The sequence below is a fragment of the Sciurus carolinensis genome, chromosome 4 (assembly GCF_902686445.1).
Source record: "Sciurus carolinensis chromosome 4, mSciCar1.2, whole genome shotgun sequence".
In the NCBI taxonomy this organism is placed as follows: Eukaryota; Metazoa; Chordata; class Mammalia; order Rodentia; family Sciuridae; genus Sciurus; species Sciurus carolinensis.
Genome location: NC_062216.1, coordinates 78,934,488 through 78,961,117, shown reverse-complemented (window position 1 = coordinate 78,961,117; position 26,630 = coordinate 78,934,488). Strand labels below are relative to the sequence as shown.

The window sequence follows — 26,630 nt, the reverse complement described above, 5'->3', positions numbered from 1 at the left end:
ATAATCTTTGGTATTCAATATAGCGGCAGAATTGGGGCTCTATTTGTATTATATATTCATTATGGGAGTTTTTTGATGAAATGTCAAGATGGTATTAAAGATAACTACTACTATGTTATTAACTCAAACAGTAAGGGAGACAGATCTTCTCATGGAATTCCCTCACAGGAGAGAAATAAACAACTATTATCCATATTACCATAGGGTGAGGTCGTGGATCAAATTCTAATAATTAGGGTCAAAGTTAGAGTACTGTCCCTTTTTGTTACCTATTTATGATGCTTCCAATGCAGATGACTTCCATTGTGTTCAATACCTTAAAATTTTTTATTAGTATGTTTAGTTTTTACTAAGGATGGACTACTTCAAAAAACTAATAAGCAAAAATCAAGTAAAAGTATAATACCTTACAACAGACCCACACCAAGGCACATTATTATGAAAATACCTAACATACAAAATAAAGACAGAATTTTAAAGGCCGCGAGAGAAAAGAATCAAATTACATTCAGAGGGAAACCAATAAGAATATCAGCAGATTTTTCAATCCAGACCCTAAAAGCTAGAAGGGCCTGGAACAACATATACCAAGCCCTGAAAGAAAACAGATGCCAACCAAGAATCTTATACCCAGAAAAACTTACCTTCAAATTTGACGATGAAATAAGATCCTTCCATGATAAACAAAAGCTAAAGGAATTTACAAAAAGAAAGCCAGCATTACAGAACATTCTCAGCAAAATATTCCATGAGGAAGAGATGAAAAACAACGATGCAAATTAGCAACAGGAGGCGCTAGCCTAAAGGAATAGCCAAATAAAGGAGAAACCAAATCATGTCAAAAACAAATATGAGTCAATTGACTGGGAATACAAATCATATCACAATAATAACCCTGAATGTTAATGGCCTGAATTCATCAATCAAAAGACACAGACTGGCAGATTGGATTAAAAAGAAAAATCCAACAATATGCTGCCTGCAAGAGACTCATCTCAGAGAAAGAGACACCCATAGACTAAAGGTGAAAGGATGGGGAAAAACATACCATGCACACGGACACAGCAAAAAAGCTGGAGTATCCATCCTCATCTCAGATAATGTGGACTTCAAACCAAAACTAATCAGAAGGGATAAAAAAGGACATTACATGCTGCTTAAGGGAAGCATAAATCAGCAAGACATAACAATCATAAATATCTATGCCCCGAACATTGGCTCATCCACGCACGTCAAACAAATCCTTCTCAATTACAAAATTCAAATAGACCACAACACAATAATACTAGGCGATTTTAACACACCTCTCTCACCACTGGATAGATCGTCCAAACAAAAATTGAATAAAGAAACTATAGATCTCAACAACACAATCAGCAATTTAGACTTAACGGACATATATAGAATATACCATCCAACAAAGAACGAATACACTTTCTTCTCAGCAGCACATGGATCCTTCTCTAAAATAGACCATATTTTATGCCACAAAGCTACTGTTAGCAAATACAAGAAGATAGAGATACTACCTTGTACTCTATCAGATCATAATGGATTGAAATTAGAAATAAATGACAGAATAAAAAACAGAAACTTCTCCAATACCTGGAGACTAAATAATACACTATTATATGATGAATGGATAACAGAAGACATCAGGAGGGAAATAAAAAAATTCTTAGAAGTAAACGAGAACAAAGACACATCATATCAAAATCTCTGGGCCACTATGAAAGCAGTACTTAGAGGAAGATTTATTTCATGGGGTGCATTCAAAAAAGAAGTAGAAATCAACAAATAAACGACTTAACACTACAGCTCAAAGCACTAGAAAAAGAAGAGCAGACCAATACCAAAAGTAGTAGAAGACAGGAAATAGTTAAAATCAGAGCCGAAATCAACGAAATCGAAACAAAAGAAACAATTGGAAAAATTAACAAAATAAATAGTTGGTTCTTTGAAAAAATAAACAAAATTGATAAACCCTTAGCCACACTAACAAAGAGAAAGAGGGAGAAAACTCAAATTACTAAAATTCGGAATGAACAAGGAAACATCACAACAGACACGAGTGAAATACAAAACATAATTAGAAGCTATTTCGAAAATCTATACTCCAACAAAACAGAAAACCTCGAAGACATCAACAAATTTCTAGAGACATATGAACTACCTAAACTGAACGAGGAGGACATACACAACTTAAATAAACCAATTTCAAGCAATGAAATAGAAGAGGTCATCAAAAGCCTACCAACAAAGAAAAGTCCGGGACCAGATGGGTTCTCAGCCGAGTTCTACAAAACCTTTAAAGAAGAGCTCATTCCAATACTTCTCAAACTATTCCATGAAATAGAAGAGGAGGGAACCCTCCCAAACTCATTCTATGAAGCCAATATCACCCTGATACCTAAACCAGACAGAGACACATCGAGGAAAGAAAATTTCAGACCAATATCCTTAATGAATATCGATGCAAAAATTCTCAACAAAATTTTAGCAAATCGCATACAAATATATATTAAAAAGATAGTGCACCACGATCAAGTGGGTTTTATCCCAGGGATGCAAGGTTGGTTCAACATTCGGAAATCAATAAATGTCATTCACCATATCAACAGACTTAAAGTTAAGAATCACATGATTATTTCAATAGATGCAGAAAAAGCATTTGATAAAATACAGCATCCCTTCATGCTCAAAACACTAGAAAAAATTGGGGTAGTGGGAACATTCCTAAACATTATAAAGGCAATCTACGCTAAGCCCATGGCTAATATCATTCTAAATGGTGAAAAACTGAAAGCGTTCCCCCTAAAAACTGGAACAAGGCAGGGATGCCCTCTTTCACCGCTTCTATTCAACATTGTCCTTGAGACTCTAGCCAGAGCAATTAGACAAACCAAAGAAATTAAAGGGATACGAATAGGAAAAGAAGAACTCAAACTATCCCTGTTCGCTGATGACATGATTATATATTTAGAGGAACCTGGAAATTCCACCAGAAAACTTTTAGAACTCATAAGTGAATTCAGTAAAGTAGCAGGTTACAAGATCAATGCTCATAAATCCAATGCATTTTTATACATAAGTGATGAATCTTCAGAAAGAGAAATTAGGAAAACTACCCCATTCACAATAGCATCGAAAAAAATAAAATACTTGGGAATCAATCTCACAAAAGAGGTGAAAGACCTCTACAATGAGAACTAAAGAAAGAAATTCAAGAAAACCTTAGAAGATGGAAAGATCTCCCATGTTCCTGGATAGGCAGAATTAATATCGTCAAAATGGCTATACTACCTAAAGTGCTATACAGATTCAATGCAATTCCAATTAAAATCCCAACGACGTACCTTACAGAAATAGAACAAGCAATTATGAAATTCATCTGGAAGAATAAAAAACCTAGAATAGCTAAAGCAATCCTCAGTAGCAAGAGCGAAGCAGGGGGTATTGCAATACCAGATCTTCAACTCTACTACAAAGCAATAGTAACAAAAATGGCATGGTATTAGTACCAAAATAGACAGGTAGATCAATGGTACAGAATAGAGGACATGGACACAAACCCAAATAAATACAATTTTCTCATACTAGACAAAGGTTCCAACAATATGCAATGGAGAAAAGATAGCCTCTTCAACAAATGGTGCTGGGAAAACTGGAAAACCATATGCAATAGAATGAAATTAAACCCCTATCTCTCACCCTACACAAAACTCAACTCAAAATGGATCAAGGACCTCGGAATCAGACCAGAGACCCTGCATCTTATAGAAGAAAAAGTAGGTCCAAATCTTCAACTTGTTGGCTCAGGATCAGATTTCCTTAACAGGACTCCCATAGCACAAGAAATAAAAGCAAGAATCAACAACTGGGATAGATTCAAACTAAAAAGCTTTCTCTCAGCAAAGGAAACTATCAGAAATGTGAAGAGAAAGCCTACAGAGTTGGAGAATATCTTTGCCAACCATACCTCAGATAGAGCGCTAATTTCCAGAATCTATAAAGAACTCAAAAAACTCTACACGAAGAATACAAATAATCCAATCAACAAATGGGCTAAGGAAATGAACAGACACTTCACAGAAGAAGATGTACAAGTAATCACCAGATATATGAAAAAATGTTCAACATCCCTAGTAATAAGGGAAATGCAAATCAAAACTACCCTAAGATTTCATCTCACCCCAATTAGAATGGCGATTATCAAGAATACAAGCAACAATAGGTGTTGGCGAGGATGTGGTGAAAAAGGAACACTCATACATTGCTGGTGGGGTTGCAAATTAGTGCAGCCACTCTGGAAAGCAGTGTGGAGATTCCTCAGAAAGCTTGGAATGGAACCACCATTTGACCCAGCTATCCCACTCCTTGGCCTATACCCAAAGGACTTAAAATCAGCATACTACAGAGATACAGTCACATCAATGTTCATTGCTGCTCAATTCACCATAGCCAGATTGTGAAACCAACCTAGATGCCCTTCAGTTGATGAATGGATAAAGAAACTGTGGCATATTTATACAATGGAATATTACTCCGCAATGAAGAATGATAAAATTATGGCATTTGTAGGCAAATGGTCGAAATTGGAGAATATCATGCTAAGTGAGATAAGCCAATCTCAAAAAACTAAAGGACGAATGATCTCGCTGATAAGCGGATGAGGACATATAATGGGGGGTGGGAGGGGCTAGCATTAGGTTTAGGGTTAGGTTTAGAGTTAGGCTAAGGAGAGCGGCAAGAATGAAGGAAAGAAGGACTGTGTAGAGGGAAAAGAGGGGTGGGAGGGGTGGGGGGAGGGGAAAAATAAAATAAACATCATTACCCTATGTAAATGTAAAAAAAAAAAAAAAAAAAAAGTATAATACCATTGCTCTAAGCTTCTTGTTTTGTCCAAAAGCAAGGATTAAAATGGGGCTGAATCTGCTATAGTAAAAAATGACTCTGCACAACCAGCCCCGGACCAAGGTCACCTTCATGTCACCTTCTGAATGAAGGGAAGGAAGACTGGGCAGAAGAAATTAGGTGTATGCTCTATATCTTCATCCATCTGATAAAGAGTCATATTACTACTATGTTTTGATTATTATCATCAAAATTACTATGAATTCCTGTTCTCATAGAAGGAGCCATATATTGAGTCATTTATTTAAGTGGAATATGATACTGAAACAGTGGCTGATTTTAAAAATATTGGTCTGGAAATATACATGAATATAATCTCTATCACCATTTTTGGAAATGCTACATAATTTTGATCTCTGTACAAAAATGAATGCCATTTGCTATGTCATAGAAACTTTTCCCAGAAAGGTTTCATATAAATGATATTCTTTTCTGTGACCAATATTTGAAGAAGAGTTAATTGATTTGATTTGCTTCACGTAAATGCAATAATTATTAAATCTGGGAATAAGATAATCATATTTGGCTTTATTGACAATACGAACAATTGATATGGGTGGAGGAGCCTAACAAGGGAATTATGATAGCTTTGCAGTCCCTCAGGTTTTCAGGGAACCCTGCACTTTCCCATGATCCTTCTAGTCAAGGCTAGGTATCTTTGATTAAATGCTTGCAGTAGGAATGTTTACTGCTTTGTTTAAAGAGAAGAGAAGCATTCTTAAAAAAAAAAAAATGATATTCAACCTTGAACCAAGGAGAATAAGAAGCAAATGGTATCTCCTAGATGTGATTTATGATTTAAATTACTAAAAGGAATTCTGGCATTTAAATTAAGTATATGTGTTCTCAAAGTTAAAAAATAAGAAGGAATTCAACAAGATTAATGTGGCTTTAGGAGATAGGAAAAGGACGTGGATTAGAAGAGATGATGCCTTGACTATTTAAGGAGGAGGGTGATTTGGGAGGAGAAAAATGCAGTCAACCTACAGAGAAACCATCCACATAGCTTCTATAAGCTTAACAGACTTCGATGTGACTGCTCAGTTGATAGGTCAACATGCGACAGCACAAAAGAATGGTTATTCTCATGAGCCCCTTTCTATATATGGATAAACCACGTCAGGTATCCCACTGTAGAAACCTCAATCTCTGCTTAGGCAGATATTCACTGTCTTGATCATTTCCATTATTGTCCCCCTTGTTCTCAGATTGCCTTGAGTCAGGTTGGAGACTCCAGCTGAATCACCATCTGAGATTATCTACACCATATTCTTACTATTCATTTAGTCCCCTGACTGCAGGTAAGCATCCATGAAATAACTCCTCCGTATTTCTAAGTGGAATGGAATCACTTTCCCTAGTGAGTAACTACACTGCCCCCTCTTACTATCCTGGTGTACCTATAAAGAATAATTTCTCAAGAAATAGGAAGAAGTCTGGGAACACATCCCTAATCGGTGTCTTGCTCTATCCTACCCACAAACTACACCTTTATGACCAACTGAAATTCAGGTGCCTTTATAACATGGCACTAAGTGTCCTGTGCAGGTTCCCCTCCTCCCATGACTTCTTTACCATTAGGTGTTTCAGCAAAGATGGACTGCTACATTACTATTTCCTAACTCATCTTGATTCATCACCCATGTGCCTTCACTAATATTTTCCCTCTATTTATATCGTCCTACTCCTAATTTAACCATTGGGTCATCTATTTTCTAAGGAGTGTCTTATCTTCACCTCTCCCTGACATCTGTAGTAGATGTGGCTAACGTTCACCCTCAGATCACTTTTTCTGGTTCTTTGCACCCAGCCCCAATTTCCCTGTGCTCTGCTCCTACCAGCATTTATCTGTGAAGTTCTTGAGAGCCCTGCCATTGGGCCTCTTGGCAAGTTCCTGGGAGGTTATTTCTACCTAGGGAGCTTCCTCTAACCAACAATTGCCTGGTGCTGACATATGAAAATACTCCTAATAATGGAATAAACTGAAGCGTAACATATGTTCTGAAGCTTCCTGTAGGTCAGGCTGATGACTTAGCCTAAAACCAGTTGTGCACAGGCTTGGTTTCTTCCTTTACCCCGTCCTGCTTCCCCCAACTCTCACACTGGTTTCTCTTGTACCACTTCCTTAATAATGTATTTGCTCATTTTCCTCTGACTCAGGATCTGATTTTGGGGAAGTGGCTTAATTTAATACCTCTCTTAATCATTTCAAATATGAAGCAACCCTAATGCTTTCATTCATACATTATAAATTCTTTAATGCAGGTATTATACAATGTTATTCATCCTGTATAATATTTTCTCATTCACTCAATACACAATTTTCCCACTATATAATTTAAAACCTATGATCTGCCATATCCTATTCTTCCAGATGCCAATGTCTCAGTGATGCATTTTGCTTTTATGTTTTTAATGCCACTTTCCTTATGGTCATTTTTGTTCTTTCCCAACTACCTCAGTTCTAATGTAATCATTTGGGAGGAAGGTAGGATCAACATCTTCACTATCTTTGGATCACAGTGTACCTAGCACAGTGCTTTATAGTGGTGGGAGTTCAGTAAATTATAGGCTTGTATTTGTAATTGGAAAATATATTTAATTTTGTTAACCAAAGAGAAAGAGAGAGACAGAGAGAGGGAGGGAGGGAAAGGGAAGGAGGGATAGAGAAAGGGAAGAAGAGAAAGAAGAGAAAAGAGGAAGAAGGAGGAGGAAGAAGAGGAGGAGGAGGAAGGAGAAGAAGGATTTTAATTCTAAGTGAGGAACACCATGGGTCATAGACTAATGGAACATAGAGCCAACAATTTAAGACTGACCTCTTCTTTGTCATAGATTAATTTTATAATGTGAGAAACAGAACTAAGTATATACGTAACCTATTTCCAACTATAACTTACCATTTCCTCAACAGGCTTCAAATGATCATCCAGAGACACAACTCGAATCATCACTGAAGAAAGAAATAAAACAGTATTTATCATTAGTGTCATAATGGCTTTCTTCCTAAATGGATTAACCTACGTGAATCAGAGAGCATGAGATTATTGCAAACTGTAAAGAGTAGTAACACACATATCCAAAGTGATACATATCAAGTGCAGGGGCTATTGTCATGAGCCCGTTAAAGCAGACTCAGCAAAGAGTTCAGTAAAATGACTTTGTCATTCTTTTACATCCATCTGCACTTTCTCCTCCTATGCGTCATCATAAAATGTGCTCAGGGTTGCTTAATTACTTCCTTAAAGAAAGAAAGAGGAGGAAGGTGAGATAAGTTAACTCTTTCTTACCTACACAATCCATCCCAGAAATTCTGTGTGGACTTAATTCGAGTACACTTTTATTCTGTCTATGGCTCATTACCTAATCCCCTTCTTCCATCATCCGCAGTGTAAGCAACTGCAGGCCCCTCTACTCTCCCAGTCTTCCCTAGCTATGTCCTATCCGTTCTCAGCCTGATGGTCCTTGTCAAATCCATGTTACCATGCTGTCAATACAATTCATTCTGTTTTAAGGAGTTTCCTTTTGTCCCTATTTTTCTCACAGGACGCTTTTTCCATTTCTTTTCTGCACTGAGGTTACCTTTTGCCCTCTAGGTCTCTCTAATGGGAACTATTCCACATGGCTTAAAAATGGAAATAAGCAAATTCCTGAAGTCATACCTCCAATGAAACAATTTCCTTGCACTTTAATAAAAGAGAAAGTGTTACTTTATTTTTTGCTTTTTTAAAATTTTTATTTTTTAAATTTTTACAGAATGCATTTTGATTCATTACACACAAATGGGGTACAACTTTTCATTTCTCTTATTGTACATGATATGGAGTCACACCATTTGTGTAATCATACATGTACATAGGATGCTATTTGTCTCATTCCACCATCTTTCCCTTTCCTCTCCCTTCCCCTAATTTCCCTCTACACAATCCTCCATTCTTCCCTTACCCCCACCCCAATTATGTATCAGCAACCGCTTATCAGAGAAAACATTCAGTCTTTGGTTTTTTGAGATTGGAGAAAGTGTTACTTTAGATGCCATTAGTTTAAAAAAAAATCCTATGCAAGTAGTTATTGTCTCTTTAATCACATAAAAAATTTCACTGAGCTAATGGTATTTCTTTCCACCAGCTAAAGATGTCCTAGATAGTTTGAAATGCTCCATGGGGTAGGGTCCTTAAGTTGTCCTTTTAAGGAAAATGAAGATCTGTGTTAAAATTTGTGTTATCAGGCCAATGCTATTGCACTTTGGAGAAAAGGGCACTCATTCATAGGGTCAGATGTCATCACCTGTATACATATCCTTACAGGCCCTTTAAATGTTTTTTTCAGACTGAGTTAGAATTCAGCTTTGTTAATCTCATTCTTCCAGACTATTAACCCTCTTCTCATTTCAATTTACTTATGCATACACTTTTTAAAATCTTCATTGAGAACGTATTTTGTAATTTTATTCACGTGTGTGCATGGATTGGTGTCAAGCACTGAAAATAAAGAAAAACATGCCTCTGTATATCACAAGCCTGCCATAGACTGGCAGGAAAATCCCAATCTTAAGTCTGATGGTTTTAAATGTGATTTCCTGTTGATGGCTACCCAAAGTCACCACCCTTTCTTTTAACCTATGGATTTGTAAACCATGCTTCCTACTTGCCTACTTATCTGTCTGGTTGTTTAAAATTCACTTTGTATTTAGTGTGTCTAAAAATGAACTGCATTTCCTCATTCAAGCTTACTCTTGCCCTACTCTTTCACATTTTATAAAAGGATGTTTTTACAACTGCAGGTATTCAGGTCAGAAATCCTGGACTTCTTCTAATGTTACCTCCCTATATACCTGGAAAATACTGTGCTAACCATGTCTCTTACCCAGAATGACTCTCCCCACCCATGCTGTACCTGTGGCTCACTTCATTGAAAGTCTTTACTTATTTACCTTAAAACAGTATTTTCCTCTAGCCCCAATCCTTCTGCCCACTTTGGTAGCACTATCATTTAGACACTGATTTCTCCATTACTCTGACTGTCATTTTCTTTATTAAATACATAATGGTCTTTGTTTGGTCTTTTGCAAGAAACACTAACTGGATCTCTGCCATTGGTGTTGCCCTCATGATTTAATCCTTCTGTAGTTAAAAAAGCGACCTTCTGCAGACTAAATCTGATCTTTTCTCTGATGAAAACCTCCCATTGCAAAATAAGTGTGTTTTAATAACTTAATGAACCAGTAACATTTACACTCTGGAAAGCCCCAGCCTCTCCTCCCTGCAGCCTCCTATCTAGCCACTCCCCATGGTGCCACCTAACCTGAAGCCATGTATCATGTCCCTCTGTGTTATTTCATCATGAGCACTATCTTTAGTTCTGTCATTTCTGTCTATAATAACTTTAGCCCTTTTCTTATCAAAAAAGAAGAGTGATTTTCTTATTTAGCTTATTTATTCTTACATGCTAGAATCATGGGTGACTTATTTTTTCTTTGTTAAGCAATATTTTCTTTAATGCTGTTTTTAATACTAGAGTATATATCTATGGGGGAAACTGCCCATCCCACACCTCTCTTGTCTGAACATCCAAGAGGGTGAATCCCTAACAATTCCAACACTCTGTGAACTTATAACATGGCCTGAATACCTGGATGGATACCTGATCCAAACTGATCAGTCATATAATTTGACATCATTCACTTATACCTTTAGAAAATTCATTGCCAAAAGAGCACCAAACTGTCATTCTTCTTCATGGGATGACAGTAGTTGTCAGTGCAAACATAATAAATGCACAAGTTTCTTTTCTGGTCAACGGGAAAGCTATGACATTTTCTAGGCTAGTGGGTAAATTAAAATAATCTCTCCTTAAATCTTAAGAGTTTTGTTTTAGGATCTTAATTCATCTTTCAGATTTTTGGTGAACTCCCTTCTGACATGGCTCCCTCTCCACCCTCCATGTAGCCAGTCCACTAATCCCCACTGAGAAGTGGCAGTGGAGCAGTGTAGTGCCAGAGTGGTGGCCTGGGTAAGCTGGAACATGGGCAGCGAGCACTGACCATGGTCATGTAGATCCCAACTTGCTGGCCAAGCCTGCGGTGGGGCAAGTCAGGGCACACCTGACCTGTTACCCCATAGCAGCCTCACCTGACTGAGCTGATGCCCCATTGCAGAAGCCCACTTCATCCCTGCCCCCAGCATTCACAGTCTGCTGACATCAACCTCCTGGGGAGCTGGGACTGCAGGCCGAGAGTGGGAAATGGAAATGGGGCCCACCATTAAGAACTGTAGCACATTTCTGGGTTGCAGAGGCCTGCAGCTTATGCAGACCCCACCTGCCCGCAGAAGTGGAAACTCTTTAGTTTCATTTCCTCCTCTATTCAAATGCCTGATGTCTTTAAAGTTTTACCTGTGAGTATATACTTTTAAGAGATAAACTAAAATATTATTAAACTAATGTTTAATAATAAAAATCTCTTTATGTCCAAAATGTTTTGTTCTTGCAGGGTAAATATTTTAAACGAATTCAATAAAACTCTTACTACGAAATTCAGAGAACAAAAAGCAGGTGGTAACTATTATTTGGGAGGGATTTGCAATCTGAAATTATACTAGGTGGAACCTGCTCTAAATTTCTAAGGATTACTCTGTTGTCATTGCCTGTAAGATAGAAGACAAGTTAAGTGGCCATCCTATTCTTATTTCTGTTCTCTGAATTAGAATTCCTTTTCTTTGATCTGAGGCAAGTTTGGGCAGAAGTGATTACAATCTTCATGAAAAGCCAGTCAAACAAGTATCTAATTTTCAGTCAGCCAGATAATTCTGGTCAAAGATTTCATTCATAATAAGGTAAGATACTTTCATGTAAGATAAAATTCAAATTTGAAAGTTGGAAAACACAAAGTTAAAAAAAATGCATGTAGCTAATTTATGGGTCCTTTCTTAAGAGATTTAAATGGCTAGATTTATTATGACTTAGTCATAAATAACTTCCTATAAAATTTTTAGTTTGCACTGATATCATATCATCTGTAATTTCTTAGAAGGAGAAGGAAAGATAAACATATATGCATCAAAATGAAGATGGTGGTCATATAGGAAGCTATGAAAAACCATATGTGCATTGAGGTTTAAGCATAAGGTCATAGTTAATACGACAATGTGCTTTATATAAAAGAAGAACTGCTATAATGTGTAAACTATGAATAGTTGCAGCATTGTATCTCAGATATTAATGACTTTTTTTGAAAACTGAGTATTCTTCAATTGTCAATACTCAATCTTCATTTTATGCATTATAGAAAAACCATCTCTGTACACATTAGGTCCTTCACTAGAAAGTGGATGGGATAAGAAAAAAAAATTCATTTTGATTAAGCTTTTACATTTCTGTGCTGTTTGAAGTAGTGACTCCTTACCAACCTCTGCCTTCTGCAGTTCTTCTTAGCAAGAATCTAGGAACCTTCCTTGGGCATTTGCTTGTGTCTACTACATACAGTCCTCCTCCTCATGAGCACCTCTCAACACCACAGGTAAATTTATAGTGTCTGTTCAAAAACTGTTGGTGCTGTACAAATTTTAGCACTGATCAATGCCTTTGTTTTCTTACCTGGTGTATCTGTTTCCCTCTGGTACCCAAGTGTAGCTGTGAAACCCCACTTTTGTGACTGCTCTGCAGTGAGGGAGTGATGGTAAAGGGCAGGGAAAGGGGAGTAGAAGGGTGTGGAAGGGAAATACACACATGCCCCAGTTCCCACAGTATCAGTATTTTTCCCCTCCCTCAGTTTGGACTTTCCAAAGTCACAGCGTGTTGATACCTAAGCAGCCTGTGATTAAAAAAAATCCCCAACTTACTCATACCCAACTCAAAGGTCCAGTATCAACTAGCAGGCTAATACTAAAATAATTTTTATGTCTCCTGAGCAGAAAAAAAATCCTGCCTTTGAAATTTATTTTTAAAATACAGATTTTAAAACTTCCTTTGCTCTCAGGTCAAAATGAACGTTTAACACACTTCTTAAGTAATTAATTTTAGTCACTGAAGCTTGGGAACCACTGTAGCACCTCAGATCTTTGTGATATTATATGAAAACAACTAGACAAAAATAGTTATACAAATATGTGTTTAAAGAGCCTCCATCACCTTAGAAAACATATTCATGTTCATACATGATAATTGTAGCTAATAGTACGAGAAAGATATTTAGGGAAGAACAAGAACTGCAATAACAAAACCAGCATGATATTGGCATCAAAATAGACATGAAGACCAATGGAATAGAACAGGAGGCACGGAGACAAACCCACATAGATACAACCATCTGATACTTGACAAAAATGTATGTTTGGAGAAAAACAATAGCCTTTTAAACAATTGGTATTGAGAAAACTGGATATCCATATATAGAAGATAAAGAAATAAAAGTAAGAATCAATAAGTGGGATGCCATCAAATTTAAAAGCTTCAGCACAGCAAAGGAAATGATTAAGAGAGTAAAGAGAGAGCCTACAGAATGGGAAAATATCTTAGCCAGTCACGTCTCTGACAGGGGATTAATTAAACAGAATATATAAAGAACTCAAAAAACTCAATGCCAAAAAACCCCAAATAACTAAATTATTAAATGGACCAAAGAACTAAATAGAAATTTCTCAAAAGTAGAAACACAAATGGTAAAGAAATACATGAAAAACATATTCAACATCTCTAGCAATCAGGGAAATACAAATGAAAACTCCACCACTATTTCATCTCACCTCAGTGAGAATGGTAATTATTGAGAACATTGACAGCAATAAATTCTGACCAGGATACAGGGAAAAAGGTACACCCATACATTGTTGGTGGAACTGCAAATTAGTACAACCACTCTAGAAAGCAGTGTGGAGACTCCTCAGAAAACTAGGAATGGAACTACCATGTACCAGCTCTCCCACTCCCTGGTATTTATCCAAAAGAACTAAAACCAGTATACTATAGTGATACAACCACTTCAATGTTTATAGAAACACAATTTACAACAGCCAAATTATGGAATCATTCCAGATGTCTGCCAATAGATGAATATATATGTGACGGGTTGACATATCTGACTCCATGGAAATGTTATAGGCCAGGCTATATGGGCAATGACTAAACAGACTCCATTTTACCTTGAGACTCCATGTTATAGAGGAAATACTTCTCCCATGGGATCGTCCTGCCTCTGTACTCATCAACAGTTGCTTAGCATGACTTGTTTGGAAATACAAAATGACAAAATGGCAATTCTTATATAAAGAAAAATTGTTCTCTTTTTGATTCCTAGTTTCCTAAACAATGTACCATGTTAATGGTGATGTCAACAGTGATTATTTAGATGTTAGTAACCATTCTTTAGTATGCACCTAAGTAGGGTCATTTTGACCCCCTGACCCCTCTGCTAATGATTTCAGATCCCATGATGTTAGTTTGTAATTTCGAATCATAGCAAGACACTTATGATTGATGTACTGATTTATGGTATAAAAACCCCTGCAACCCTATGGCTGGAGCTGTTCTCCCAATAGCCATTTTTAGGGCATTGTGTGAGACAGTCAGCCAGCCAGCTTAATAAAGACTCTCAAATTTGGACTTCTCATTGGTGATCAGTCTGTTCTTAAGTTGTGCCCCATTACATATATACTACATTTTCTTGATATATAAATGGAGTAGTTTATATACTCCCGTGTAATACATATACACAAGGGAGTTTTATTCAGCCATAAAGATGAGTGAAATAATGGCATTTGCTGGTAAATGGGTGAAAATGGAGAGCAAGATGCCAAGTAAAATAAGCCAGACTCAGAAAACCAAGGGTCAAAATTTTCTTTCATATGTGGAATCTAGAGCAAAAAAAAGGGAATGAAGACAGATGAGGGTAGATCAAATATCATAAATATGTGGGAAAGATCAGTGGAGTAGATCATTAAGAGAATGAGAAGGAAGGAGGGAAGACAGGAAAAGGGGAGGAATATCCAATGAATTTAACAAAATCATGTTAAATTCCAAAAGGAATTTCACCATTATGTGTATGTAGAAAGTACCAGTCAAAAATAAAGAAAGAAGTGAAAGAAAAGTGAGTAAAGCAGAGGAGGGAGAATAGGGGAGGTAAAGAGGGGAGATTGGGGATTGAAATCAAATTCCTTGCATGTATGATTTTGTGAAAATAAACCCAACTACTATGTATATCTATAATGCTCTAATAAAAATAAATCTAGTTCAAATGAAATGTATTTTTAAACTGATACATGAGATGAGTTTAATAGCATGTTTCATTAAACTTTAAATATATGAGTGCATGTGTATCTCAAAAATAAATGTCCTCATATATATTACAGATATATAAATATTTAAATCTCTATTATTCAACATGATCATACTTGCAAGTTGAATGAAAAAATGATCATGTCACATATCAAAAGATGTAACATTTTTAATTTTGTTCATTCTTTTTTCAAAAGAAGCCTGTTTGAAGAGCAGAAGTATAGAAGCACTTGGGTTTATTTTTTTTCTCACACCTTTCCCCTATGTTCATGTCCATTTTTCCTGACCAAGCACTTTGTGCTACTCATCACTACTATCACGCTTACTAATGGTTTCAAAAACCTGAGTACCATAACAATATGTAGATATTCCTCAGAATAATCCTTCTACTGTTTCATATGGTGTAATCCCCAAAGCTGTAGTGATGTCTCACTGACATTGCTCAACAGCATGAAAATGCCGCTTCAGTTCACAAAGGCTTTTCCTAAACTGTCATTCACTTTGCTTCTTCTCCTTCCTTCCATCTATTTTCTCTACTCCAAATAAGTCTATATATTTCACATTTTAAGGTATGGCTTTTGAATTAATTTTATCTCTGTGTTTTCTTGTGTTCCACTTAGCTCGTCAGAAATGTCTTCCTTTTTATGATTGTGAGCTGTGTTCCTGATCTCTCTCTAAAACCAGGAGATGAGAGGAGGCTTTTCAGTTTAATTCGACATCATAATGGACAATTCTTTAGCTACTAGGAGAATCTCTCTCTTTCTGTGTGTGTATGTGTGTGTGTGTGTGTGTGTGTGTGTGTGTGTGTGTGCGCGCGCGCGCGCGCATGTATTTTTGATACTAAGAACTGAACACAGGGCTTAGGCAAGCACTCTATCACTGAGCTGTACCCCCGGCCCATTTTTTAATTTGTGAGGGGGTCTTACTAAGTTGTCCAGACTTGCCTTAACTTGTGATCCTCCTGCCTCAGTGTCCCAAGTAGCTGAAATTACAGTTGTGTACCAGTGTGTCCTGCTTTTAATATGTTCTTGAGACACTTTGTTGCTGTTTTATTTCTAAAACAACTAAATTTGTATAAACTGAAATGTCATGGTTCCCAAACATATAAATTACTAGAAAAATATAGATATTATTAGAATATTAAGGAACTCTTTAATAATAGTTTCTGAGGCTCCCTACCCAGACATACTTAAATTAAGTTTCTAATATTTAGGTAATATAATCTATTTTGATTTTAAATAATCTCTAATAGATTTTAATGCAATAAATTTTCTGAGCTTGTATTGTGTACTATCATTTTAAATATTCTATAAATAATATTAGTTGAGGGTAATAGAATATAGGTACACACACCTTTCTGTCCAGGCATGTAGATGGATTTATCTGTCTGCACAAAGACCACATTTTCCCTGGGTCTGATTGCCACAGACCTCCTCTCTTCCAGATGGATAGTGACTCCTTTAGCAGAGAATGTGATGAAAGCCACTGGGTCCAATCTGGCCTGAGGAACCTAGGGAGCAAACAAATACACACTTCATGAGATTGGTGTTTTGTCAAAAGATCTCTATGACTAGGTATATGTCGTTATCAGTGAATTTAAATCCATAACTTGTTGTCTCTATTTATTGAATAACCCGCCTTGTTTATTTTTCTTTCTTTTGCCATTTTGTTATCTCGCCATTTTAATAAATTCTTCTGCATCTTTCTTTCTTTGATGGTACTGAGGATTGAATCCAGGTCCTTGCACATGTTAGGCAAGTACTCCGCCACTTAGCTACATCTCTGGCCTTAAAACATTTCTCTCTCTCTCTCTCTCTCTCTCTCTCTCTGTCTCTCTCTCTCTCTCTCTCTCTCTCTCTCTCTGTCTCTCTCTCTCTCTCTGTCTCTCTCTCTGTCTCTGTCTCTCTCTCTCTTCCCCTGCTTCTCTCCGTGTTTTCTTCCTTTCAATAAATTTCTTTTAAAAATCAAATAGTTAGAACTTTCTCCTTGACACCATTTATAATTGTACTTACATCATCTCAAACTGAGGAGTACATTGTTTTTAGAAACATTAAAATAACTTTATATACACAGCAATTAATCTTTGTCCTTAGAAAGTCAGTTTTGCGGATGGCTTTCATGGCCCTGCAGTATTTGTATTCTATAGTGAGTAGAATGAAATGTTTACCTCAAAGCTGATGCATCTGAAGACATTTTCTCCTGTAACATACTCTTCCAATATTTTGGTCTGGACCTCACCATAGTTGAGGGAGACAGTCAAAACAACAGACTCAGTCACATTAAAAAGCTGGACACAAGCTTTATCCAAAGAGCTTTCTTGTAGAACAGAAGGGACCAGCAGGACATATTGCCTACAAAATTTAAGCAAAAACACTAAAATTGAAATTGTCAAAGGAATGATTTGCTACTTAGCAATTATTTATTTAGCTGAAGGATTGGAGTGTAAGAAAAATGTATCATTTCTCAATGTTAGAAACATACCAGAATGCTACATCAGAAGACTTCAAATGCATGAAAGAGAAAGATGCTGGCCTGTGAACTGAATTTTGTAAATTCAACAAAACAATACCACTTCCAAAGAAGCAATTAATTTGTCATTAGTTCTACAAAAATTAGCAACATCTGTGTCCTCATGCAATGCTTTTGCTCCTAAACTGATAGGCACATTCCATTTCATTTTTGCCTAGTGTTTATCTAGCAATTTTTCCCCCAAGCAGTTGTTTGACACCTCTTCACCAGTATAAATATTGTTATTATAATTTAATCAGCAGATATGCTAACAGTGATAATGGTATCATTCAAATTCAGAATTCATTGTGCAAATTAAAATGTTTATTACACTGTGAAAATGTTTAAAATCTAATGTTTAAAATCTAATCACTGAAATAAAATATAATATTTTAATTTTAATGCCAAGCTCTATTTGTCTTCCACATGAAATAACAAAACTCTATGCAATCACTTACACTTTTGGAGACTGAGAAAGAGACAGATGAAAGAGAAGAACACCCAGAAGTATTCTCATCCACTTCATGATCCAAAAAGACAAAGAAGTCAATAGACTGTGCTCACTGGATCCTCGTCTAGGTCAATGTACTGGAAGCTCAGACATTCTAACTGGTCGATAAAGCCAAACGTGGAGTTATATATCCATGCAAAACTTCTGGGACCATTTCCTGAATCATTCCCAAAGAATAACACATGTGATCCAACTGGATACAGTTTTGAAACTTTAGTCACCTCCCTGTAATCAGTCATGCCTATTATGTTATTAGGGTGTCATTTGAGTGTCATCATCTTATGAAAAATATTCCCAGACTTAGTATATAATATCTATGAGTGAGTCTTTCTAGCACAAAATAAATTTCATTCCAATAAATTCAATCATTAAAAATAAATTGATATCTTGCTAAACCATTGTTTAGTGGTTGGGAACTAAATCTGTGTTGAAAATAATAGTATTAATTTCTGGTTGGCAATAGTTCCATACAGTTAATAGAATGGGAATAATTTAAAAATAATAGAAAAAGGCTTAAGGAAGCTCAGATTGCGAAAAAAAAGTTTCAAACATGATCATGTGTTTTTACTTACCAATTGTTAATGTTGTGTTTTCCATATAATATATTTTACATGCCAAATATATACTTGAAATTCTAAATCAAGAGGAAATAATTAATTCTAGGCCTCAAGTTTTTAATAGATTAATTATAAGAAAATACAGAAATCAATAAAATTTATTGTTATAAAATTATCTTCTCTTGCTCTAAATGGCTTATAAGTGTAGCAAAATACCTAATAAAATGGCACATATTAATTTATTTAGCAAGAGAAGTTGCTATACTAAACATATATTTAGATTGTTATATTGACACAACCATAGAAAGTCACCTTTCACTTAAAGCAAGCTGGTGCCCATTAATGCGCCTTGGAAAGAATGGAATAAAATGTTGTTTTGCATTTAGTTCTTTTTGTACCTCCAGGCTCAGCCTCCTTTACTTTGCTAAGGTTGCATCCCTTTTTATTTCTTATAAACAGAGTCCAAGAGAGTAGGAACAATTTGCCTCAGAAGCTGGAGAGGAGATAAGGACATCACTTTCACTTCCACAGTCAGGCAAACTTAAGATGAATCTGAGTTAGGTAAGCCTCACAAGGCCTATGCGTGCACATCCAAGTGTACTAGCAAGAAAGTTGACTGAAATATCATTTAAAAAAAAAAATTCAATTTTAGTTTTTCCCTTTACAAGTTTATCACCAAGTGTTTTGTGTCCTTTAGAGTTTTGACTAAAAAAGAAGTTCTTGAAAGGCTAATCTCACAATTGCTGTGATTTCACCAAATATCACCAAGTGGCCTCTAATTAGGCTCTAATATTGCCCTTTTTAATAAACAGGAAATCCATTTTATACTAAAAATAAAACAACTCCTTTTTTTTTTTTTTACCTAAAAGGCAAATTAATTATGCAATTTGTTCTTTAAAAACTCTCTGGTGGTCCACAAATGCCTACTGGATAAATCCCAAACTCCAGCAAATTTCTTCTTACTAAGGATCCTTCCCCACAGACACTTTTTGTTTTCTTCCATGAAAACACCAGCAGTTTCTTAAGTCTGCCACGTTTTTTCATCTCCTCTCAAACATCTGTATCTAGTATCTCCCTCTCTCTTGCTATTTCTGACTTCCTTCTTTATCAGAAATACATTTCTTTTTCATTCTTCATGTCTCGGTTCAAATTTTATGACTCACAAGTTGAAATTGGTTGTTGCTCCTTTAAGATCAGGTATGAATATAGATCAGGTACAAATCTCTATTACAGGATGTCATTTTACACCATAATTGTTTGCTTTAATGTCACATGTGCCACTTGGCTGTTAGAATCTCAAAGTCACGGTCTGTGCGTTTGATTCGTTGCTGGCTTTCCAACAGTTGGAATGCTACAGATCTTTGAAGTAAGTAAGCACTCTTGACTCCCAGACTTGGTGAGCAAACCCATTTATTGGGGTGCTGTCTTTCTATACAAGGAGAGCACATTGACTTTTGAAGTAAAAAGGCAGATATACCTTTCTGGGTAATAATGTCTTCTGCTAGCTTCCTACTGCTCTGCATTCTAGATAATGCAAATGGAATAATGCCAATCATGATATGATCTTTAGGTCAACTTAATGAGGTACTAGTTTGTATTTACTCCTTACTGTATTTATCCCTAACTCTTTCTAGAAAGATAGCTTACTATTTTGTTCTTCATCTACAAGGTTTTGACCAAGTTGGAAGAAAACTGGCTCCACTCACTTGAATAAGACTGTGGACTTTATGCCTTTAATTGACTACATTTTTATATGCCAGATGGTGAAAAGTCTCATACTGGTGAACATTTATGATATTATTTATGAAAAGCAGTACCAAAACCTACTACTCTTTCTGATTGTCCATTACTGACTCCTTGGGGTTTCTTTGCCCCTCGCCAGAAGACTCACTACAAAGTGTAAATCTAAAATGGTCACTTACTATTTGAAAAATGCAAACATCTGCTTACATATAGAATATCCTTGCTAAATAAAATGCATAACAGAAATCACAGCAGTAGTGAGGGACATCTGGAGGTCCAATGCCTTCCAAAACCTTATTAGTGCATTATAATTCAGAAGTCCAAGTCTAACATCAATAACAGAAAAGTTCACATAAAAATATCAAAAATACAAATTAATTTAAATGTTGAAATTATTGAGTAGGAGGGAAACTTGCAGAACATTTCTCTTTTATAAGTTGAATGAAATTTGTGTTTACACACATACATACAATTTGATTTGGTAAGGGCAATTATAATTATTAAATACATGAATGACAATTCTCTGGAAAGTAAATTTATGTCACTATTGAGCTTACCTCATTGGCCCATATGTAAATGCTCTAGATGGCCAAATAGCACCTAAAATTTGGTGTACCTGGGGCTCACATCTAGAAATATGGTTTCTCTTTCCATAAAAGTGCAATGCTTATGAAATGATTCACTTTATATTATTTATCCTTACCTCTTTTTTTTTTTTTTTTTTTTTGTGTGTGTGTGTGTCTATTTCTGGGTTCTTTATTTTGTTCCATAGATCAGAGTATCTGTCCCTCTACATACCACACTATCTTGTTTACTATTGATAGATACATAATCTTTAATATCAGGCAGACTGTTTCCACCCACTTTCCTTTTTAACATTGCTTTTGATTCTAGGGCCTGCACTGTTCCATATAAATTTCAAAATAAGTTCAGCTTGTGGTAGAACACTTGCCTAGCAAGCACGAGGCTCTGTGTTTTATCCTCGGTAACACTCATACATGTGTGCGCACACACACACACACACACACACACACACACACACATGTGCGTACACAAACACCAACCAAAAAAATCAGTAAAGTAAGTTTATCTATGTGCACAAACAAACAAAACCCCAAACTAAACCATGCTTGAAATGTAAAAGGAATTATCTTAAACCCATAGAACAATTGGGGGAGAACTGGCATCTTTATGTTGAGTCTTTCAACCTACTAACATGATATGTCTTTAATTTATTTAAATTATCTTTTTTTTCTTTCACCATCATTTTGTAATTTTTATACAGCTCCTCAGGTTATCTGTTAGCCTTATACCTAAGTGTTTCATTTCCTGTTCCTCTACTGCTACTGCTACTAATTATTATTATTATTATTTTTTTATTTATTTATTTATTTTTTACGTTTACATAGGGTAATGATGTTTATTATATTTTTCCCCTCCCCCCCACCCCTCCCACCCCTCCCACCCCTCCCACCCCTCTTTTCCCTCTACACAGTCCTTCTTTCCTTCATTCTTACTGCTCTCCTTAGCCTAACTCTAAACCTAACCCTAAACCTAATGCTAGCCCGTCCCACCCCCCATTATATGTCCTCATCCGCTTATCAGCGAGATCATTCGTCCTTTAGTTTTTTGAGATTGGCTTATCTCACTTAGCATGATATTCTCCAATTTCGACCATTTGCCTACAAATGCCATAATTTTATCATTCTTCATTGCGGAGTAATATTCCATTGTATAAATATGCCACAGTTTCTTTATCCATTCATCAACCGAAGGACATCTAGGTTGGTTTCACAATCTGGCTATGGTGAATTGAGCAGCAATGAACATTGATGTGGCTGTATCTCTGTAGTATGCTGCTTTTAAGTCCTTTGGGTATAGGCCAAGGAGTGGGATAGCTGGGTCAAATGGTGTTTCCATTCCAAGCTTTCTGAGGAATCTCCACACTGCTTTCCAGAGTGGTTGCACTAATTTGCAACCCCACCAGCAATGTATGAGTGTTCCTTTTTCACCACATCCTCGCCAACACCTATTGTTGCTTGTATTCTTGATAATCGCCATTCTAATTGGGGTGAGATGAAATCTTAGGGTAGTTTTGATTTGCATTTCCCTTATTACTAGGGATGTTGAACATTTTTTCATATATCTGGTGATTACTTGTACATCTTCTGTGAAGTGTCTGTTCATTTCCTTAGCCCATTTGTTGATTGGATTATTTGTATTCTTCGTGTAGAGTTTTTTGAGTTCTTTATAGATTCTGGAAATTAGCGCTCTATCTGAGGTATGGTTGGCAAAGATATTCTCCCACTCTGTAGGCTCTCTCTTCACATTTCTGATAGTTTCCTTTGCTGACAGAAAGCTTTTTAGTTTGAATCTATCCCAGTTGTTTATTCTTGCTTTTATTTCTTGTGCTATGGGAGTCCTGTTAAGGAAATCTGATCCTGAGCCAACAAGTTGAAGATTTGGACCTACTTTTTCTTCTATAAGATGCAGGGTCTCTGGTCTGATGGGGTGCATTCAAAAAAAGAAGTAGAAATCAACAAATAAACGAGTTAACACTACAGCTCAAAGCACTAGAAAAAGAAGAGCAGACCAATACCAAAAGTAGTAGAAGACAGGAAATAGTTAAAATCAGAGCCGAAATTAACGAAATCGAAACAAAAGAAACAATCGGAAAAATTAATAAAATAAATAGTTGGTTCTTTGAAAAAATAAATAAAATTGATAAACCCTTAGCCACACTAACAAAGAGAAAGAGGGAGAAAACTCAAATTACTAAAATTCGGAATGAACAAGGAAACATCACAACAGACACGAGTGAAATACAAAACATAATTAGAAGCTATTTCGAAAATCTATACTCCAACAAAACAGAAAACCTTGAAGACATCAACAAATTTCTAGAGACATATGAACTACCTAAACTGAACGAGGAGGACATACACAACTTAAATAAACCAATTTCAAGCAATGAAATAGAAGAGGTCATCAAAAGCCTACCAACAAAGAAAAGTCCAGGACCAGATGGGTTCTCAGCCGAGTTCTACAAAACCTTTAAAGAAGAGCTCATTCCAATACTCCTCAAACTATTCCATGAAATAGAAGAGGAGGGAACCCTACCAAACTCGTTCTATGAAGCCAATATCACCCTGATACCTAAACCAGACAGAGACACATCGAGGAAAGAAAATTTCAGACCAATATCCTTAATGAACATCGATGCAAAAATTCTCAACAAAATTTTAGCAAATCGCATACAAATATATATTAAAAAGATAGTGCACCACGATCAAGTGGGTTTTATCCCAGGGATGCAAGGTTGGTTCAACATTCGGAAATCAATAAATGTCATTCACCATATCAACAGACTTAAAGTTAAGAATCACATGATTATTTCAATAGATGCAGAAAAAGCATTTGATAAAATACAGCATCCCTTCATGCTCAAAACACTAGAAAAAATTGGGGTAATGGGAACATTCCTAAACATTATAAAGGCCATCTACGCTAAGCCCATGGCTAATATCATTCTAAATGGTGAAAAACTGAAAGCGTTCCCCCTTACCTCTTTTTATAGCTGAATTTTATCTTACTGAGAATAGGATTCTTATTTTTGAGATGTCTCCCCAGATCTCCAAAGTAACTGCACATTAGATATTATCTATACAGATAGATACATACATAGTTACATACCTCCATAATAGAACATCTGAATTTTGTAAAAGTAATATAATTGTTTAAAAGTGAAACAGTAAGAAATACAGAAAGATATATGCACATATGCACACAGATATAAACAAGGATTTTTGGATCACATCAATGAACAGCAATGTTATTTGCATAGAGGATGCACAGCAATTGTTTCTGGTTTTCAGTTCACTGCATGGGGAATTCCCCTCTACGTAAGAAAAGATGTTACTATTTAAAAGAAAAGAAAGACATCATTAATAAATTTAAGGGTGTGTAGAGAGTGGAGAAAATGACGGTGTGGTTGTCTGTCAGGAAATTTGGTCATACTATTTACCGGATATGGGAAAACCCCTTTTTCCATTCACCTACATCCCAATATCCATTCCCTCATCCTGTAAAGCAGAGATCTACTTCATTACAACTATAAAAGAAATTTGTTTGGAAAAGTCCTCCTTAGAATTACTATAAGAGTTCCAAATAAAATCTGAATCAATGTTCCTAAATTTAAGATGATTTTTCTAGTCAAGGATGCATTTGGGATACCTCAAATTGAAAATTTTTCCCCAAAAAGCAGCATTTTTTTTAAATGAAATGAAAACTTGAGTTTAGTGATCATTAATTAAAATGTAAACAAGATTATGAGGAGTTATTTTATGAATAAATTGCAATCATTTTATTTTGGTAATATATACGGTGGGTTTTTATTTATAGTGACTTTTTTATGTTTAAAATAAGAGAAAAATTTATATCCAGATACCTTTATCTAAAGTGAAAAATGATTGAAGAATATATAGGTAATATATATTCCTAAAAAGTAAATAGGCATGTATTCTCATGAAAAGTAAAAAGAGTAAGAACAAATTATTCTTTTATTCCTAGTGAAAGCATATTCTTTACTTCAAAATCAATTTTGAAATATAAACTCTTTTCCTATATCCTCTCATGTTTCCTGATTCACTTTCTTTACAGTGTGGTAGAATTCTCAAGAGGACTATTAAGAAAGTCACAACTTCAGGAAAGAATCCTAGCCATTTTGCACCCTTTGCTGGCATCAGTTTGCATAACATTCAGTGTTTCTTCTTAGATGTTGAAAGGCTTAGGGGAAATTTGCCAGGAACTTAACCACGAGTCAGTTAACAAATGAGAACTTGTCCTTCCCCTGCAGAACCTGTTCTTGACAAGAACTTTGTCTAGATCCTCAGTGGACAGGTATTTCATGCTGTAGAAGGTAAGTAATGCTCACCTGTCTTCTCCCTGAAAGACTCTTTTTGTGTGGAGATCCACAGGTGAATGGACTCATGGTGGGGCTGTGTCAGGGTAGCAAGCTTGCAGTATTGTCCTCTGGATTACCAGTACTGAACATAATAGAGTGTCTGTAATCTTGTTTCATTTAGCATTAACTTGTCATGGCAGGTCATAAACATTTCCAGGAACTTACGGCCATTGGAAGCAGATGAGTCTTGGAGGCAGAATGTGGTTGGGAAATGAATGCCTTGTGCTAGGAATTGTTTAGAGTAGATGCAGGCCTTTTTCATAAAAATAGTTATGCTTTTGTTGAGGCTATAAGGACTACAATTACACTGACTTAAATATTCAAATGTGACCATCTTTTTGGTATGCAATATTGTCCTTCCTTTCCTTGCAAGTCGGTTATAGAGAAGGGAACAGTCCTTGAAGCCTCATAGTCCCTGAAGTCTCACAGTTTGGATCCTGGTTCTACCACTTACTAGATGGGTGAACTTGGATGAGTTATTAAATTCCCTGTGATCCTTTTTGTCTATAATTGGGAATAATAATAATGGTTAAGTCATAATCTTATAATAAGAATTAGATAAAGCAATATACTTAAAGTGATTAGCATGGTGACTGACATATAGCAAACATTTGGATAAATTCCTACAAAGACTAAATATCACATAATCACACTCTCCCAATTTCCTACCCATACAGAGCATTACTGTGAAAAAATGGCACAAATTTGAAGAATGGTGGTGCTGGGATTGGTTTAGCAGCTCACTCGTGCCATTAAAGAATTTGTACATTTTTTCTGCTCTACTTCCTTGGTGTATCAATATTATTGCTTTTTTGGCCACAGTTTGAATCATGACGAACTAAAGATTGTTTCTACCCAGTAATATCCCAATCTGGAAGGAAGTAATCAGCAGTGGAAGAATGTCCTACTCCTGCATTTTTTTCTTCTTCTCCCTTTTCTCCTCTCTTTTAACCAAGGAGTGAAATGATTGCAGATGCCACACCAGGAAATACTCCTGTTGGCCATGCCTGGCTTATATCCCTCATTACCAGACCAAGGTGGGCTCTGATGTAGTGTGCCCTTAGATATTCCCCTTTATGGCAGAGGCATTCAGGACTCCTGCTGTTGGGAATGTCAGGGACTCTTGGCTCTCAGATGAATTCAGCTCTGAGAATTTCCCTTATCCTCA

The 26,630-nt window shown here is 36.1% G+C and overlaps 1 protein-coding gene across 1 annotated transcript in view; it reads right to left on the bottom strand.

Annotated features, from left to right (window-relative positions):
- LOC124982813 (ovostatin-like) overlaps positions 1–18,246 on the bottom strand; it is a 77,207-nt gene extending 58,961 nt beyond the window's left edge. Inside the window, exons 1-4 of the mRNA XM_047549729.1 lie at positions 18,147–18,246; positions 17,348–17,531; positions 16,534–16,690; positions 7,812–7,864 (exon numbers count right to left, since the gene is read on the bottom strand). Of these exons, the coding sequence (XP_047405685.1) occupies positions 7,812–7,864; positions 16,534–16,690; positions 17,348–17,531; positions 18,147–18,214 (462 nt within the window). The 5' untranslated portion in view covers positions 18,215–18,246. The remainder of the gene's footprint in view (positions 1–7,811; positions 7,865–16,533; positions 16,691–17,347; positions 17,532–18,146) is intronic.
- Positions 18,247–26,630: the final 8,384 nt, after the last annotated feature.